The sequence below is a fragment of the Aedes aegypti genome, chromosome 2 (assembly GCF_002204515.2).
Source record: "Aedes aegypti strain LVP_AGWG chromosome 2, AaegL5.0 Primary Assembly, whole genome shotgun sequence".
NCBI lineage: Eukaryota > Metazoa > Arthropoda > Insecta > Diptera > Culicidae > Aedes > Aedes aegypti.
Window position 1 is genome coordinate 78,738,558 of NC_035108.1, and position 19,574 is coordinate 78,758,131.

The following is a 19,574-nucleotide window of genomic DNA, read 5'->3' on the forward strand; positions in this document are numbered from 1 at the left end:
CCAGCCTGAAGTGCTGGATTGAGCTTCAGATCAACTCAACGCAAGCAATACTGGAATAGTTTGAAGTCGTGTCGTCAAACAAACTAAGCCATCCTCCAGGGTGGCAAACTATTTAAACTATTCGGTTAATACATTAAGTGAAACTTATTTCAGAAGCCTGATTCTTCAGACTACTGTTATTCTTAACTCGTTGTTCCAAATTTCGCCTGACGTAATTTATGGACCTAAATACAGAGCCAAAAAGACTTATATCCCCATTCTGACAAAATTCACTATTCCACAAAATGGCATGTTCTCTATATAATAAATAATTTGCAAGCGTTGTTTTTTGCTGATTTCATTCTTGATATTGCTACACCATAACTGTCATTTTGTTTCCTACAAACCTAAGTAACTTTGATAGCTTCTAGACAATTTTTAGACTGATTGCTTCAGTGAATCATTTTTCTAAACGCTTACCTTATCCGTAGGCCCTTTGCTGTTGTTCCTCGCGTTGTTCCCGTTCTTGCTGTTTGACCAGTTCAAAGTAGTAGCCCTTCTTGCGCAGCAGCGCATCATGATTGCCAATCTCTACTATTCGGCCTTTTTCCAGCACCACAATCACATCCGCGTTCCTGATGGTTGATAGCCGGTGGGCAATAACCAGCGTAGTTCTGTCGACTACCGCTGCATCAAGGGCTTTCTGCACGATGGCCTCACTGGAAGCATCTAATGCACTGGTAGCCTCGTCCAAGATCAACACCGAGGGCTGTTTGAGCAAAGCTCTAGCTATTGCTATCCTTTGCCGTTGGCCACCACTCAGTTGGATGCCCCTTTCGCCAACTGGCGTCTCGTAGCCCTCAGGCAATTTGCTCACAAACTGATGCGACTGAGACAGCTTGGCCGCTTCCAGGACTTCCGCTTGTGACGCCTCTGGACGGCCGTAGCGTATGTTCTCGTAGATGGACGTTCCGAACAGTATCGGTTGCTGTTCGATGAATCCTATCAGGTGGCCTCGGAGCCAATAAGGCGACAATTGTGAGAGTTCATAACCATCTATGGTGATGCGGCCACCGGTTGGCTCGTAAAATCGCTCCAGAAGCGAAGCAATGGTCGATTTCCCTGAGCCACTGGCTCCCACCAGGGCCACAGTTTGTCCAGGTTTCAGGACAAGCGAAAAGTTTTTGAGAACAGGATGATTGGGTCGGGAAGGATACGTGAAAGACACGTTTTCGAATCGGATTTCGCCACGAATTTCCGACTCGGGAATGATTTGTCCGTATTTGAGATCTACTTTAGGCTGAACCGAGAGTATTCGAATACACGGGTGCCGGCTGTCATTCCACGGATTACGGATCCAAGCAGAATAGAGCCTTGGGCAAGAGAGCGTTGAACACCTTGAGATGCAACCAAGAATGCCATCAAATCTCCGGCACTTATTGAACTATTAGACATGAAATGCCCACCGAGAACCAGCGTCGTTAGCACCATGCCGTTCAGGAATAAATTAGTCAGTGCCTGAAAGACTGCGATTCCAACACCCAGCTGCTGGGACAGCTCAGCTGCCTTTTCCGTTTCCTGCCGGAACAGTTCAACTTCGGCAAACTCGCATGCACTGGAGCGGACAGTTCTGATGTTGGACAGCGCTTCCTCACTCACTGAAGTCGCTCGTTCCGATTGGGCTTGACTCTTCTTGCTCAGCGCTCTCAAAGACTTTCCAAGAAAGGAGAACATTGCCACCGCGGCAGGGACCGATACCAAAGCGATACTGGCCAGCTGTGGCGAGATAAGGAACAACGATATGCCACCTCCGATCAGCTGGGCAAATGACCGTAATCCTTGCGAGATGCATTGCTTGAAGCTAGATTTGAAGTCTTGCACGTCGGCCGTCAACCGGTTGACCAACTCTCCGGTTCGGTTTTCGTCGAAGAACTCCAGATCCTGGATGATGATCTGCTTGAACAGATCCTGTCGGATCTTCGCGGCCATCTGTTCGCCTATCTGACTCAGCAGCAAAATGTAGACGAATGTGAATCCGGCTTGGGCAATGTACATACCGAACAGTCGCAGCGATGGCAGTTTCATTTCGTTCATGAACGTTGAAGAATCAATGCTGAAAGTAATGTAAAAGTTAATATTTTTTGTTCCAAACAGTAGCGCAACCAGATTGGCAGAAGGGAGAGTTTACAAACTTTTGGGTAATTGGGAGTTTAATCAGAAACTAATTTAAACAGCATTTATTTAATACGCAACGTCAACATTATAAATATAAATTATATACCGTCAAACGGGGTGACTTGCAACGGCGGGGGTGACTTGCAACACATTGTAATTTACAACTAAATTTCACTATAAAACACAAATTGCAAAAGATTTTTCTTTTTAAATCGGTGCTTCAATACGTGTGAATCACAATTCAAGTAGGGGCCACGATTAAACCTGTTATTATACATATGTTTATACAATAAACATAATTATTTTAAATGTCTTGAAAACTGATACTTGATAGTGTAGAACTAGCCCTCGTGTGTTAAAATACACTCAAATAAAGATTTAAAAAAAAAAAAAAAAAAAAAAAAACTGATACTTGATGGAGGTTCAAAATCGTGACCTGAAAACATGAGATAGATTTAATTTACAAAAGTGATACTCTACATGTTGTTTCTATAACTAATAAGTGATGCTATGACGAATTTTATTTTACGAAATTGTAAGAACAACTTTTTAATATATATCATTTATATATAAATGTACCTATGAGGGGTGACTTGCAACACTTTATTCCTAAGCAATTTAGAGTTTTATGAAAGGTCTAAACTTTTGTGTTAGGTCTACTTTATAATCAAAAGAGTAATAATTCATCAATCAACTACAAACACTCGTTAAAAATATTGTTCAGTTAAGATATTGGACCTTGATGATTTAACGCCTCTTTTTCCCATACAAAAATAACTCATTTATTTTCTTACAAAAAGGTATTCAAAATGCTCTTGTACTTGTTTGAATGCTTTAAATACATGAATAACAATACTTAACAAGTGTGACTAATAAAAAATATCAAAATTGTTGGAAAAACTAAATTAGCATTGAGTTTTGCAAGGGGTGACTTGCAAAACTCAATGCTAATTTAGTTTTTTCCAACAATTTTGATATTTAAAAGGACATTTAAAAAATTTCACCTTTTTGATGACTTTAATGACAAAATAATTCGATTCAATCTTCTATCATCCCATTCTGTAGGCGGGCCAGCCATTCAAAGTTCTACAAGAAATTTAGATTTTTAGATGACGTTTAGATCATGGTTTTGGCTGATTGAAGTTAAAAAGTGTTGCAAGTCACCCCGTTTGACGGTACATCAGATGCGGATTATTAAAATCGTATATCTGTATAAAAACACTAAAATAGTACGTACCCAGAGGCAATCAAATTTTACTGACTGTCTCATTTAAATTGTGATAAACTGATAGCAATAACTTGAAACACTGTATTTTATTAAAATCCTTACCATTAAAAAAATAATAACTATAGTCGACTTGCTACTCCTATTCTATAACACATTCTATATGCACAGAGATTTAATGGATGGGACTTGGGATTAGCTAATCATTTTCAAAGTGCACGAATCAAGAGTCCAATAACGGCGGCTTCCACGGTCAATACGGTCATCGGGGAAGCGAATGAATGTTAGACAAAGACAACTATTGTTATTAGAGACCGAATATATCTCTGCATTTCCACAGTTGTCATGGAAGGACTATTCGGTTAGTGGGATAAGGTGTTGATAATGGTAATGCGATCCATGATGTAATCACGCTCGCCTAATCGGATTTCCGATATTACTGCACTACGCATTGCATGCCAAACGAGTGTGCTTCCGGTCCCATCGGTCGCTCCCGCTGGAGCAAGCGACACAATCGATGGACCAAACACTACTGACTCGATCACGACACTTTTCCTTCACATCGCGCGAGTCGGACACGATTGATCCTTACACTTTTTGCATCGCCCTCTCTCACATGAGCAAGTGACACAATTGATGTTCCTAACACTACTTTCAAATAGTTTTCAACAAAATAATATTGTTCAGTTTTGTTGGGATCCAGCAGTTTTACAGTGGGATTCTGATTCGGTGTATGCTGTCCTTTATGATGAAGGATGAAAAACAGAGCATACTATTTGAAAGCTGATATTTTTAGCCAATGATATTTCATAAGTCCGAGAAATACCGAAAAAACAATAGATCAGAAATATTTCGTAATTAGTAAGAGAATTTTTAGAGAACAATTTTTAGTTGAAAATTCCTTATAATTACTTTACCTACATTTAGCAAAGAAACATGTAAAAAACGGAGTTATTATGGGAACCTGTATCAATGTTATAATTCGGAATGTCAAGCATTTCTCAATACTGGCGCTACTCCGAAAAACGTGTGTATGATTTTTATATTTATCATCTGGTGCCAGGAATCATCCAAGAGTTTCAATGAGAATTGCTCTTACCAGAAAATTCTCTAAAGTATTACTCTTATGTATTTCTTCATGTTTTTTTTTCAGAAATATCATCAAAAATTAGTTTTGGTATTTTACAATTTCCTTCATGTAATCATCCATTATTCTTTTACGGATTTCTCAAGGAATTTCTACAACACTACAACAGATTTCTGTTAATAGGATTTGACAAACATTCAATTAGTACTTATTCTCAAAAAAACGTCTTCTGTGAATTTCTTCATCAATACATCCGGTGATTATTGATATCTTCAGGAATTACTCTAGATAACTTTCAATATGTTTATCGAGATATTTATAGGTCATATTTATAGGTTCTTTTTGGAATCAGTTTACAGTTTATCCCGTTGTATATTCCACAGATTTCCGATTTTCTATGAAATTTTCATGGAATCTGTTAAAATAATGAAACCATAATCATAATACACAGTCCCATAATATTGTTTTTGATTGCATTTTTATTGGATCGGTGTACCCTTAGTTGTTCCCTAAAATCGTACTAATGGTTTTTACCAGGATTGTTAACGTTAATCAACGATTACTGCCGTTCAGTTGATTCGTTGACGTTGATTGTAACGATTAACGAATCTTTCGTTTATTCGTTTATTTGAGTTAATCAACGATAACGTTAATTGTTTGCGTTAATTCAATGTTACCGGCTTTGTTAACGGCGTAGTTAACATTAGTATTTGTTGAGCTAAGTATCGCAAGAACCAGACACCATAATGTAGGCCCACCATAAATTCTTCTCTTTTATTTGAATTTTACATCTGACTCAATGGAAAAGCATAACATAAAAAAAGTATAGGCAATATAACTTAAAAAAATTATGATTATTTATTGTGAAACACATTGTACAATAACAGCTTATATTTTTTAAAGTTTTTCTTGCAAGTGCTCTGAGAAGCTTGAAAAATCCAATTATGGAGAGTGGGTGTCATCGTCCAGCGTTGTCTTTTTAGGGAAATAACAGACAAGGCTGGCCCATGCTACGAAGTGTTGTTGGATTACAAGCCGATAGGGATTAATTCTGGTTTTTGCAATACCTAGGTACAAGATGATGGATGAAAAGCGGGAAGTCTTACAGTGAAATCCATATTCTCGCTTGAAAACTCAATCGACAGCGCTGCTCTCTCGTTCCAATATCCTAAAGAAACTCGAAGGATTGGCGTCATCACAGTTTGGTTACTTGCAATCGCTTGATTGCTGGATGGAGTCGATGAAAGTCACATTCTTTTGGGGACGGACCTGGTGTAGGGGTTAGAACAGACGCCTCTCACGCCGAGGACCTGGGATCGAATCCCATCCCCGACATAGTCATTTATAACGTAAGAGTTATAGTGACGACTTCCTTCGGAAGGGAAGTAAAGCCGTTGGTCCCGAGATGAACTAGCCCAGGGTTAAAAATCTCGTTAATAAAGAAAGAAAAAAAAAGTCACATTCTGATCGGGGATGAGGCAATTGTTATGTATAGCCTGGTTCTTTACAGTTTTACAAATGACATCGAGAGCTCACGAAAACGATTCTACCCCATTACCCCGAATTCCATCACCCCGAATTTACAATTAGGTATCTTGACATAATGACATTAATGATATTTCCCTGATATTGGAATTCGGGGTTATGAGTCGTTCGAGGTTTTGAAATTCGGGTTAATGGCATTCGGGGTTATGGGGTAGAATCCTTTTAGACTGGTAGACTGTTGAATGCAGAATGTTGAAAGTGACAGGATATTTTCCTTAGCCGCGTCTAATTCATTGAAGTAACACATGTTTCGCAAACAGCTCCATAAATCGCAAAATTAACGTTAGATTAACCCTTTGTTTCCCACAGCTTTGGTCGAAAATTTAACTATCAAAATGGCGTTCCTAAAATAAGTACTTAAACAAAAGTTGTTCCAAATAAGCTATATTGTTCAAAACTACAATAAAAAAGAAATTGTTTCTCAATAGTTAGTTGATTGTTTTTCAATAGTTTGACCCTTAGGTCACTTCAGGGTGGCCACCAAATATCCATTTTGAAATTCCCGCTTTTTCCCGGTTTTCCCGGTATAATTTTCAAAATTTTCCCGGTTATTAGGGGTTAAGGGCCCAAGTACAAAAAAGTGACGCTTTGGGCGTTTTTTATTGAATGTACTTAAAAATTCTGTTTCAAGCGGTATTTATATTTCTTCTCTTTTTAACAGTGTTATATAGGTCATTCTCCGTCCAATATGAAAAAAAATCGTAGAAGATTGGTTTGTTTTTCGACTCCCATACAATTAGCATGGAATAAAAAAAAGCTGAAACAACTTTAAAGTTGATTTTTTAAAACTACCAAGCCCATATTATCAACAACTAGCTGTCCAGGCATACGTTTTATTGCTCAGTAGGCCGCAGAGGCTCTGCAACAAAAAAAAATCCCCAAGTTTATGTCAAATTTGCATTTTACGTTTTCTCGGAAGATTTTCAAAAATATTGTTCCACACAACACGTCGGAGCCCTTGAGAAAAACAAAAGTAAAAGAATTGTTCAAATCGGTAGTCCCGTTTTCAAAGCCAACTCAGGACATACACACACTATTGCATTTTCATTTATATAGTAGTATTGTGCATCTTACTACCCTATTTTGAAATGTTTCAATTGCTATTTTTTCGATTTTTTTTTCTTCATGAAAATTCAGAGTTCACTAAAGCAAACAAGTTTAAGGTAAGGATGAAACAAAGCCACACATGTTGAAGTATGTTTATCTCCTTACTTATTATGTTTTAGTCGTTTAGATAACTAATGATTTATTAGTAGCTCTTAATTGAAGCATTGTTGTCAAGAATATTCGGATTTATTGAATTATTATTGATTAACTTGAGAATATTATTAATCCAATATGTTTGAGTACTTAAACTTTCCCTGCCCCTGGGTGATGGGATTGACGATGATTTATCAAGTGAATACATATTGTTGATATTGTGAAATTACTCTAATGCTAATATATTGGATCGCGAAAATTAATCGTAATTATAACTTATAAAATGTAAGCTAGTCTAATAGTTTTAAGTTATATAATGACATGAGTTTCAATGCTTTAATATATTTTACACTTGATTTATCACACCTTCAGCATGAGTTTAGTTACTGTCGCATGATCTAACACCAGATAACTACGTGTAATGCTGGAGGAACCGGCAGGGCCTACTACCAGTCTCTACTAACACTCAAATCACTAACAAGACTGGGAAACCAACGATCACCTTCATCAGTAGCACTATTTCTAATAGTATTATTAGTTCAATATACATTTTTTTTTTCAGTAGACCACGAGGCGCAAGAGTGGGTGCAGGTGGTCTCTGCGTCTCACAGGTTATTGAAAATAGACTTTTATGTTAGGTTTACTAACAATGTAGTAATTATTACCTTAGTAATACCGTAAGGTACCGTAATTCAGCGCATCGCCTAAATCCGCGTATTTGGTTCGATATTTGTCGAAGTTTAAGAAAAAATTTGAAATATGCCCATACTGCTATTTGTATATGATGGTAATGCATCAAAATTCCAATTCAAATATTCATTAATAATAATAATAAAAATACGAATTTTGAGAAATATTCCAAAATGTGAATGACGACATTCTACGGTATTGCGTTATCTAGTAAGGTAGGTTGTAGCGGTATTAGAGATAGTTTAGAAATGTTATTGATATATGTAGGAATATTTAGAAAACTGATGACGCTGTTGTTACTGAAATGTTTAATTTTTCACTGTCTTTTATAATATGATATAATATTATTGAACAAAATGCTATAATTTATAACTTATTTAATTCTCTAAACATTTTTGCACTACTTTGCATTTATCACACCAACACTGGCGACATCAGCGTTCTTTTGGTAGTATTTATGTTATGTAGTAGTAACCTCTATCGTTTTTATTCTAACGATCATAACATAATTATCGTGAGCGTACTAGTGGAAATAACATAGAAGTAGCTTTTGGATTTGTAGTTTCATTTTCATTTTGCAGCGTTTGGTGGGGCAATGAGAGCGCAAGTCAGTCCAAAGCCGGGTAAGGGATAGGTAATGGCCGTAATAGTCTATGCGGACCACTTGAACACCATCGGAAAGGATAAGAAGGGTTGGGGTAGGGTATAGGGAATGGAGAAGACTTGACACAGTAATGCGATTAATGCTGCAAAATGTAAATGTGCTGAAAGCAATTTAATTTGAGTTTTGAAGTTTGATTTGACTTATTAAAATTCCAAATAGATCGGCCATTGTACAAGTAAGAAAGAATATGCTGATCGCTTTCTAGAAAATTTTATAAACAACAAAATAATAACAATATGAGAGTGATGCTAAGGGCTGCTGATGGCACAATGCGACGCTTTAGGAGATTTTGATACTGAATGAACATTACTATACAGAGCGCAATTTAATCGATGGTGATAACTTTACAAACTTTATCTGTTTTTACACTGATTGACGATGCTGATTTATATAAAAAATATTTAAAAAATATTTGATATTAGTTCATTTGTTTGTGTGATCTAGGTGTTAATAATGGAAAAATTTTACATACCCTTGATGAAATACTTCCCTGACCAGAAATATTATATTTTGAGCGCCCTTTTCGAAGCTATTCTATCCAGGTATCCATGTACTGCTTTCAATCCTGAAATTATTCTTATTGTGCATGCTCATGCATTATATTAGTGATGCTTATAATCATGCAACAGATAAGAAGGAGAGAAAAAGAGAATATAGGAACAGTGATTAGTAATGAAGTTAATTATGTAGTTTTGTTAGAATTATAAACAATTAAACAGCAGTAATGAATAACTTATAAAATTACTTTGCAGCATAGCTGAGCCTTTCGGAACGTAAGACCGATGTTATAAAAATAATTTGTTTCGAAATTGTCCGCGTGGTCTTCTAGTGCCCCTATTAGATTCAGAATCAGTCATAGACATACATATCGAATGCTCGCCATGACCCTATGACCAACATTTGTATATGTATAGACTTAGCTGATGTGGCTTTTCTAATAGGTAGTTCTTTCACTCATTGATTGTCTTCAAAAACCTTGTCAAGTATAGAAAATTGATTTTATTTCATTTATTACTACATTAAAGCTACATTGTACTTATTAAGTATTAGGTATTATTTTATGTTTTTATCACTATTGATATTATCAAGGCCAGAATTCCCAGTGAGTGAAGAATTTTATAGTACTAGAACACCATAGAAGATCGCTTAACATTACCTAATCATGGAACGGCTTTTTGCTCTATTATTTTAGGTAGATGCTATTGATCTCCCTTTGCTCCTATCCGCAACCCGGTGCACGCGCCCTGTTGGTTTTCGAAAACCTCGTAGAAGATTACAAACCGTCAATGGCATTCCCAATTACTACCCCACATTGCACATTCAAGGGTCTGATTGTGCTCCTAACCCACCCTCAGTCTGTAATCTTCTCGCCAGTTTGAAATTATATTTTCCCGAAGTGAAAGTAATTTTGATGAGTGATAGCGTAGTGCAGCCCAACTGCATAGTACAGTAGTTTAACCAGAATCTTTAGGTCAGAAGATAAAATCTAAATTTTGTAATAAAAAGGTTGCCATTGCTTTGAAATTTACCCAACATCTAATCAAAACTACTAACAACAGCGATCAATTACCGTCGGACGGGGCTACTTTTGATTCCGGGGGCTACTTTGGACACACACCTTTTGAATTTATTTGCAGCGTAAATATTAATCTGAGCAATTTTGTGTCTTCAGCACTTTTATTGACCAATGTGTGCTCTACCACTAGGCATGAAATTTTTTTGGAACAACAACAACAATAACAGGATAAACAAGAAAACATTTTAAGAAAGTCCGAATAAATATTCACAAAGTATAAAACATTGGCTATGCAAACATTGTTTCAATTTTTCCCAACTCGTGGAAAATTATTGGGAGCATCACAAAACTATCAAATCGCCATGTTTCATAAAAAAAATGATAGTATTGTGCTACAATATGTAATTTTATTAAAATAATTGATCAAAGGTCACATTTTTGGAACTTTTATTTAATTATAATGTTTTGGTTTATACAATTTACAATATAAAAAAGATACAAAATAAATATTTGGAAAAGTAAATTGACGTAAAACACGCATATTTCAATAAGTACCAATGGCAAGTTCACAATATAATCTCCAAATAAAATATTTTCCGTCATATTTTACAGAAGTTTGCAGTATAAACAAGAGTATAAAACAATTTTATCCTTCTATTTCTAAAATAAACTACTCTTAAGCCAGCTCTAAACTGCTAAGACGCTAAAATACAAACTTTTACTTATTTACGATCTTGCAAAACTTTACTTCATAGATTGCGTTTTAAATGAAAATTACTTTTCAGTTACAGGTATTCATGTGATCCTTCTACATATCGTTCATGTTATATGAATGTTATATGAAGAAGAATAGAAAAGACAGTTTTTGTACATTTCTCATTAATCATCGCAGTACCTAGTAGTAACATCGTTCGTTTGTGTCAACTTAAAAATCAAGCGCCTTCATAAATGATAGTTTAAGAGGAAATTATAAGTTTAAGTTTCATACTGGAAATAAAAATTGTGAATAGCATGTTTGGCTGAAATTATTCGTTATATATGTGTAATTGTTTCGAGCTTTGCATTTTTTTTAAATTATTTTTATCGCTGAAAAACGTTCAATAACATCACAATGGACAATAATCTATGAAATCAGTGTAGAATTTATGAGGAAAAATCATTTTATTAAGGTACCGTGGGGCAAGTGGGTAATGGAATTCGCATAGTTGAGATTCTTCAAATTCTAGAGACTTTAAATTGAAAACAAATTAGGTCGTGTATATTTTTTAGCTTGACTCCCACCAAATATAAGCAGCATGCTGAAATAATTTTTTATGAAAAATTGAAGAAAAAAATACAGAAAAAGTTTTTGAAAAATGTCTCCTTACTTTTCACTTGCCCCAAAAGTGGGGCAAGTGAAAAGTTTACCGTTTTGAACAATAATTTCAAAAACAAACAGTTATATTCACGATTCCTATTAGCTTTAACATTTGTTAAGGCTTCCCAATGAACAATAACATAAGTAACATGTAAACAAAGAAAATGTTATTCTTTTCACTTGAATTTTCTTCTGTTCAGTTATGTTAGTTGAAATGATTTGACAATATTATAACTGCAACATTTCCAATGTTAGTTCTTACATTATAGGACAGTAATTGCATTTCTGCTCTGTAGAATTTCCACCGCTCGTTATTTGTTTTTGAGAAAGTCGAATATGACGTCGGATAACTCTTCGGGAGAAATCGAACGGAATCCTTCAAAAAATGTATTTAGAATCTCTTTTATGTGGATAGACCTATACCCCATTTTTATGTTTTGAACTAGCTTACATAGACATTCCACGAGATTTCCGAGTGTTTTCTTATATTGCAACTTTTCAGTCAACGTTTTCCTTTTAATTGGCTGCCCGAAGTAGACATATTAATATTGTAATGTTTGGCAACAACTTTTAGAGAACTTCCATGATTTCTAATAGCTTTTAACGCTTGAGTATAGTGTTTCTTGAATTATCAGCACGTTATGTTTTTCTATGATAATTGCGAACCATGTTTACTTATGGCTACTTAAGTACGAAAACCCAAATTCAATCTAATGATAAACTTTTCACTTGCCCCACCTGATAAGAAAATTGACGGTGTTTTAATTTAGTTCTTTTTAGGTCTATGTCGAATTAATTCTAAAACTTTTTTTATTGCAGTTTGAAACTGTCACAGAGGACAACTAGGAAGTGGTACAGGAAATTATTTTCCGTAACTTTTTTCCACTGAAAATATTAAAATAAGATTGTACGCCGCCAACTTGTTACGGAGTAACAGTTGACAGGTCAACAATTTTTCGCTCTATTATGCAAAAATGGCTGAAAAATCTCAGAAATCTCTTACCTATCGTAATGTTCTGAATGGCCTCAAAGGTTTACGTATGAGTTTAAAATGTTAATTCACATATTCAGTAAAATATATCAATTGTTTTCACTTACCCCATTTACCCACTTACCCCGCGGTACCTTATCAAATTGTGAAAACTTCTGAAAATGTCCAAAGTAGCCCCTTTTTTGTCTTGAAGGACACACTTTTTTCGCTATTCAAGCATTTTTGTTATTTCTTGATTGACTTGCGTCATATTTTGCACATATGTTACGTACATATACAACTAAATTATCTGTCAGAATTATCAAAATCTATTCTTAATTCTAAGAGTTACAAATCCTCAAAGTTGAAGAATTTGGAAATAATGTCAAAAGAAGCCCCGTTTGACGGTATCAAAATTCATCGCTCCCTGGAAAATATAATCCCAAGCCCAGGGAAGTAGCTTTTGGATTTGTAGTTAAGGTATTATGGTATTAGTTGAAATGTGACACTTTGTTAGTGGCTATGAATATACCGCTTTGATGATATCACATATATTTTCTAATTCTCTATTTCTCGGTACACCGGCCACGGGAACGTCCTCGGACTCAACGGTCCAGCGATGGACCGCATCTCAAGCTAAGTAGAAAAATTATACTGCATACTATTTTTGTTTAAACTGAAACAACAACTTAACTTTTCGATCCCTACATATTCACCCGCCTGATAATACAGCCTTTTCAATCTGGGAAACTAACTTGAGACATTATTCAATTGAATTCTCATTTTGAGAAGACCTCAGAACAATAGCAACGAACATAAAACACATAGCTGACTATACCGAACACATTTACAGTACATTTCGATTTGATACTTCTTCTCATAATTATCTATAACTTGGAATCGGTACTACAAGTTATCAACATAGATAGTCATCTCTCCTAGAAATTGTAATGGTTAGCATTCCAGCGCGACTTTTGGAACATAAGACTTTTTAACTTGACTCATATTTTGGGATAGATCAGAACAATAGATTGGAATAGATTGGAACACATCATTGACATTGTTTCAGACTAGTAGCATAAACGACTAAAATACAAGAGAATACATGACATGCAAGACCTGAAAAATGACGAGACACTTCAGATAGTTCTTGTTCGCGTATAGATGGAAGCACATTTCATGTTTTTCACTTCTATAACGTTCATTCGGGAAAACGGATCTTCCATCAAATCGCTATCATTTTTTAAATTCGACCGCAATCTATATAATTAACATTCTCTGTATATCATTGTCAAAAGATACTTGGAGATGACATTTGGGCTGCAATTGTCAACATAGACTACAACATGGGCCTATTCACATGACGTTCCCAAAACAGCTGATCGGGAAGCTCTTTGACAGTTCTTTTATGAAAATGACAGCCTCGTGTATGCACCGGTCATCCACCGATGTAAACAAATACATAGACGGACCTGTCACATGAACAGGCCTATAGCTCTGTATGTTATTTCCAAGAAGTGCATTCATTTACAACATATATTTTCATGTCGCTTCTCCATGCGTAAACAAGAATCCGAATTGCTCAGGACTAAAAGCTGACTATACAAACACGACAACGGGAGGGAAACTGAAACTATAAAACTACTTCTGCACAATATTCAAACAAAATAGTGTTAAAGCGGGCAACATAGCCTATTCCGTCTAAATATTGGAAAAAGTAGAGGTAAAAATTTGCACTACGGGGTCCAGCACAGACAACGAAGCTGTCATGCAGCTCCAGCTGAGTACACCATAAAAAAATATGTTTGAGTACTTAAACTTTCTGCAGGAAGATTTGAAACTCTTATTCCAAATATTGAGTCTGATAAGTTAGAACAAAATCAAGCCCTGATAGTAAGGGAACAAAATCATAAAATATTTCGAAACATTGCCTACCAATGAGAAAAGTGTAAAATATTTTTTTAAATTATAGTGTACCAAAGTAAACTATTTCTACAAGAAGATAAATCATCAATGTTTAAATTATTTAAATACCAAGATTTTAGATGCCCTAATGGCAATACCATCAACCATATCAACCGTCTACAACTTATTTTAGTGGTTTGTAGATTTAGAGGTTGAAGATGTTCGTTCAGAATGATTTTCCCGGTGATCATGTCAAATTCCCGGTTTTTTCCCGTCATTTTCCCGATGGATTCAAATTCCCGTCTTTTTCCCGCTTTTCCCGTTTTTCCCGGTTCGGTGGCCACCCTGTCACTTATTTCGATGTTTGATAAAACAAATGAGCGTATAAATTTATTTCAATTATTATTGAGCTGCTCGTACCAATTCGGTTTAGCCCGCGTTCGTTGAAAATCGGTGGATCACCTGTGCTACCATAGGAAAAAGAGGGTTAACGCTATCCGTTGACGTTAATTCAACGTAACCCGTTGACGTTGACGCTAACAGCTATGAAAATCAACGCAACGGCGTTATCGTTGATCAACAAAAAACTTAACGTTGACGGCATTAATCGTTGATTAACGTTAACAACTCCTGGTTTTTACAGCTATTTTGCTATAAATAGTTGCAAAATATTTTTTGACGTGAAGGTCAGGAGATTTAGTGTTCTTATAGTAGCACTACTAATACTATTTTGTGTTAAACAAAATAACTGAAGAATTAAGAACTTTTTTACATCAATCGAAAGCTTTTGATTCATACTAAAAAGGAAAATATGTAAAAGTTTTGTAAAACACGATTTTGATTTGTGTTTTGCTTACGCCGTAAAGCTAGTGCTACTATTGGAACAGAAGTAAGAAATACTATTGACACATGTGTTCCTATAATTGCACAACCCGGGTAGAGGTGAATAACAAAATAATGATAAAATGAGAACAAATTTTGCAATCATATCTAGTTTAACCGTTATTATGTTATCAATATATGATATCATCAATAGCAAAACATACAATCATAGCAAAATTTGTCATTGGTATGTTATGCTTGAAAGTCATGTAATAACTAATCAATAACAAAATATACTATCATGGTAAAATTTGTTATTTGTGCAAAATTCTATTAAAAAAACATTAAATACCTAAAGAATAACAAACATCGCCATCACAGTAAAATATGTCATTATTAAGATATTTTGAAAATTTTATTTAAATAATTCATGAGAACAAACCAACATCAAATTTTGCCAGAATAGCTCATTTTACAAATCGTATGATATTCATTGAAGATTTAAAAAGCAAATGTTTTTTGCAGGAAAGCAAAAAGTTTATTTTTCAATCATGCTAAATTTAGATATTAAAGTCAAAGAACTAAAATTACCATTATTTTCATCTACTCGTTAATAGCTTATTTAGTTATTATTTTGTTATCAATATCTAAATAATAACATATTTTATTATTTACAGTTGCTTATTTTTTGCTATTATTTTGTTATTACAATGGCAAAATATGATATTATTTAGTTTTTATGCCATATAAACTTAGTTATTATTTTTTTATTTTATCTCTTATTTCAAACAAACAAAGAACAAATTTCGCTATTAAAACATTATATTTTAATGGTAAGTTTTGTTATTCTTTTGCAATTTTCCTCTACTCGGGAAGCGGTATTATTTTTCACAAAATAAAGATAAAAAGCTTTCAGATGATGTAAAAATAATGGCGCTGGCTTTATTTTTCGATTTTATACGAATATTTGTTCTTACCTATGCGACTTTTGGTACACAGACCCTACGGCTCGAATTTCTTTATGCATTTTTTCAAGTATTACTCACGACATTATGGAAAGTATTACGGCTCGAATTACTATATGCATTTTTACTCCAAACATTCCACTAGGATTTTTTCAGGAATCCTTCCAAACATCGTCATAAATTTTTCCAAAAAAACTTATTCCTCCAGAAGTTGATTCAGTGATGCTAGGTTTTTGTTCAGGACATATTCAAGATTACAAGCATTTTTTTTTCAGAAATTCTTTCAAAACTTTCGTTTAGGATTTCTTCAGGATTTCAAGCAGGAATTTTTCAAAGTATACTTTATCAAATCACTCATAGATTCCTCCTAAAAAGAAAGTTTCACAGCGAAAAATCAAGATTTTTATGTAATTATTGGAGAAATTCCATTTTCATTTGCATTTAGCAGCGTTTGGCGGAACAATAAGAGCGCAAGTCAATCCAAATCTGATGATAGGAGGGGTAATGGCTGAATAGTCCCTGAAACGCAAACGCCATGGGAGAAGGAAAATAGGATTGGCTTGGGTGTAAATCGGATAAACTTGTAACAGTAATGCTAAAAATGCTACAAAATGTAATGAATCCGTAGGTTAAACAATTCTATTGATTATTTCAGAGCCTACGGTCAAAATAATTTAGCATTGAATTAGTATTTTTAACTTATAAAAATATATCTGCATTTTGGTTAAAATTGAGGTGATATCTGTTTTCAACATATTTTACAATGATCTTTCAGTTGCACTAACGAGACAACACTTTTTGTTCGGTGAAATTTAGATAAACACAATAAATCGAATTGTCCCATAATAAAAAGTATACAATGATCATCTTTATTTTGTTTTTCTCGGAAAGGTATCGAAGTAAAACGCACATTAAGAAAGTTTCATAAATATTTAAACATGATCCGTTTTCTTAGAATTTTTTTTAAATTGTATGGAAGATAGCCGTAACGATAAACGCGCAGCTATTCAGCATGACCATGCTGAGGGTCGTGGGTTCAAATCCCGCTGGTCGAGGATCTTTTCGTAAAGAAAATTTTCTCGATTCCCAGGGCATAGAGTATCTTCATACCTACCACACGATATACACATGCAAAAATGGTCAATCGGCAAAGAAAGCTCTCAATTAATAACTGTGGAAGTGCTCATAATAACACTCTGAGAAGCAGGCTTTGTCCCAGTTGGGACGTAATGCCACAAAGAAGAAGAAGTGTATATTTGCTTCCAAAAAACCCTAACGAATCGTACCACAGTTTTCTAATGGAATTCGTTTACGGATTGCTCCAAGCAGATCTATAATAATTCCTATGATAATTTCAAGTTTGCTTCCACGCATTTTTATATAGTGTTAATTCAAGTCATGAAGGAATTTTTGGAGCAATTCCTGGGTGTTATCTACAGTAGATGTGGATGAATTCTTTGAAAATGCTCAAAAGATTGAAAGATACTGAGCTCATATTTGTCTACATTATGAGTCGTATTGAAGGGTGTTTCAACACTATTGTACTGGTTGCGCCACTGCTCCAAAAATAAGAAAAATATAAGAATCCCGTCTTACTTACTCGCTCAAACTCGTCCTGGCATATTTCGACAGCGTATTCACCACTACTCCCAGCATGTTGGGAATCTGAATATTAAAATAGGCCACGGCCAGCGCCGCCATAATCGCCCCAATCAGTTTCACCAGGTGCGGTCTCAAATAGCTCCAAAATTTCCTCCAGTCAAATTTGATCCCATCTCCTGCTCCCGGAACCTTCTGTCCCACCAGCCGGTTGTTTACAACAGCCGCTTCACAATGCACGAACCACCGGCGGCATTGATACCCTACGGTGACACTCACGGCGGTTCCTGCCAGCAGTAACCTCAGAACCCTTGAGCTCCTTTCCCCGGTTCGCACGACTTGCTGCTGCTGTGGTTTGGCCCCTGTCGTCATCCAATTTCGCTCCTGAAGGCGAATGCGATGCCGCAGTGCACTTTTGCCGGCGTCCAGTAGCTCATTTCGGCGGAACACGTACGTTTGGAGAGACTGCTTCAGCAAATGATTCGGATGCTGATGGCTGTAAACATAAACAGAAGTGACCTTGAAATGCGGAACCCTTTTTTTTGGCTGATTTAATTTGAGGTTATGTAATATTGGTTTTTGTACAAACAGTTATTGATTGAATTTGGCACGAAAACGATAAATCACAATGAAAATTCTTACCTCTGAAATGGATGAAACGTACGAGAACCCGATAACAATAGTTTTAACATCTTACAGTTATATTTTCACCATAAACCGAGCAATTTTCAACTTTGCGAAAAGTTGAAAACACCATCAGCAGCAAATCGGCGAGAAGGAACTGAACTGAGAGTCCAATTAGAAACAGCTGATTGTCATCGTTCGGGAACTTGTGTGCAAGTCTCAGCTTGCAAGCATCAAGATGGCCGATGCAAGTTGCCTGTTTAACGCACACTAAAATTCTTCTACTTGCTGAAAAATTTTGTCTTCTGTGTTGAGTTTTTATTTTATTTTAAGGGGAAGTGGGAAGTTTTTGACCGGATTTTGATTTCAGCGCAGACAAAATTTTGAGGTGTAACTTTCATAATCATCTGAACAAACATGGAAATAATAGAAGGTTGATCGTTTACGTGTTATTTATGTTATTGTTTATATTTAAACAAATGTCATAAACATACATTATTTGCGTTTGCCCCATTTGTAAGGCACATGAAAATGAATAACATTATTTCAATAAATAATATCTTATATTTTTTTTATCTTTATTAACGAGATTTTTAGCCCTGGGCTAGTTCATCTCGGGACCAACGGCTTTACTTCCCTTCCGAAGGAAGTCGTCACTATTAGTGACTATCTCGTGGATGGGATTTGATCCCAGGTCCTCGGCGTGAGAGGCGTGTGTTCTAACCACTACACCAGATCCGTCTCCTGTATTTTATATTTTATATGAGCTCTGCACAAAAATCATATTAAGAATTACGTTTAGATTTGGTAGTAGTCAATCTGAATAGGCTGTTTTTCATCACGCCAATTCGTGGCCTACTTTCCCGCATTGTCGTATGAGTCTATTACTGATAAGCGTTTGGTAATGACTCATTACTCAACGCATTTTAGTTGCGTAATGGTTTCACGTTTCAGTAACGTAGTGATGCACATGCGATTTATATAGCTAATAACATTCTTTGAAAAACGAAGAGGTCTATGAATTTTTGTACTTAAGATTTGTGTAATTATCATTATCAGAACAAAATGGAGAGTAACTCTGAACTGTTCAAGAGAGTTCTTCATTTCTTTTATCAGTTCAAATGAGCACATATTATTGAAAAATTGTCTACCTTTCCGACAGACACAACTGTTTTGTATTGTTTCTCGAAAGATAATGATTTAAAACTAACATTTCTATTGGAATTTTGTCGTTTCATGTGCTTCTAAATT

The 19,574-nt window shown here is 35.3% G+C and overlaps 1 protein-coding gene across 1 annotated transcript; it reads right to left on the reverse strand.

Moving 5' to 3' along the window:
- Positions 1–321: 321 nt before the first annotated feature.
- Positions 322–18,479, reverse strand: LOC5574825 (ATP-binding cassette sub-family B member 8, mitochondrial). Its single transcript, XM_021841328.1, is given in 4 exon segments — positions 322–1,293; positions 1,296–2,092; positions 17,701–18,195; positions 18,342–18,479. Coding segments are annotated over 4 exon segments (2,175 nt in total). The 5' UTR covers positions 18,392–18,479; the 3' UTR covers positions 322–460.
- Positions 18,480–19,574: the final 1,095 nt, after the last annotated feature.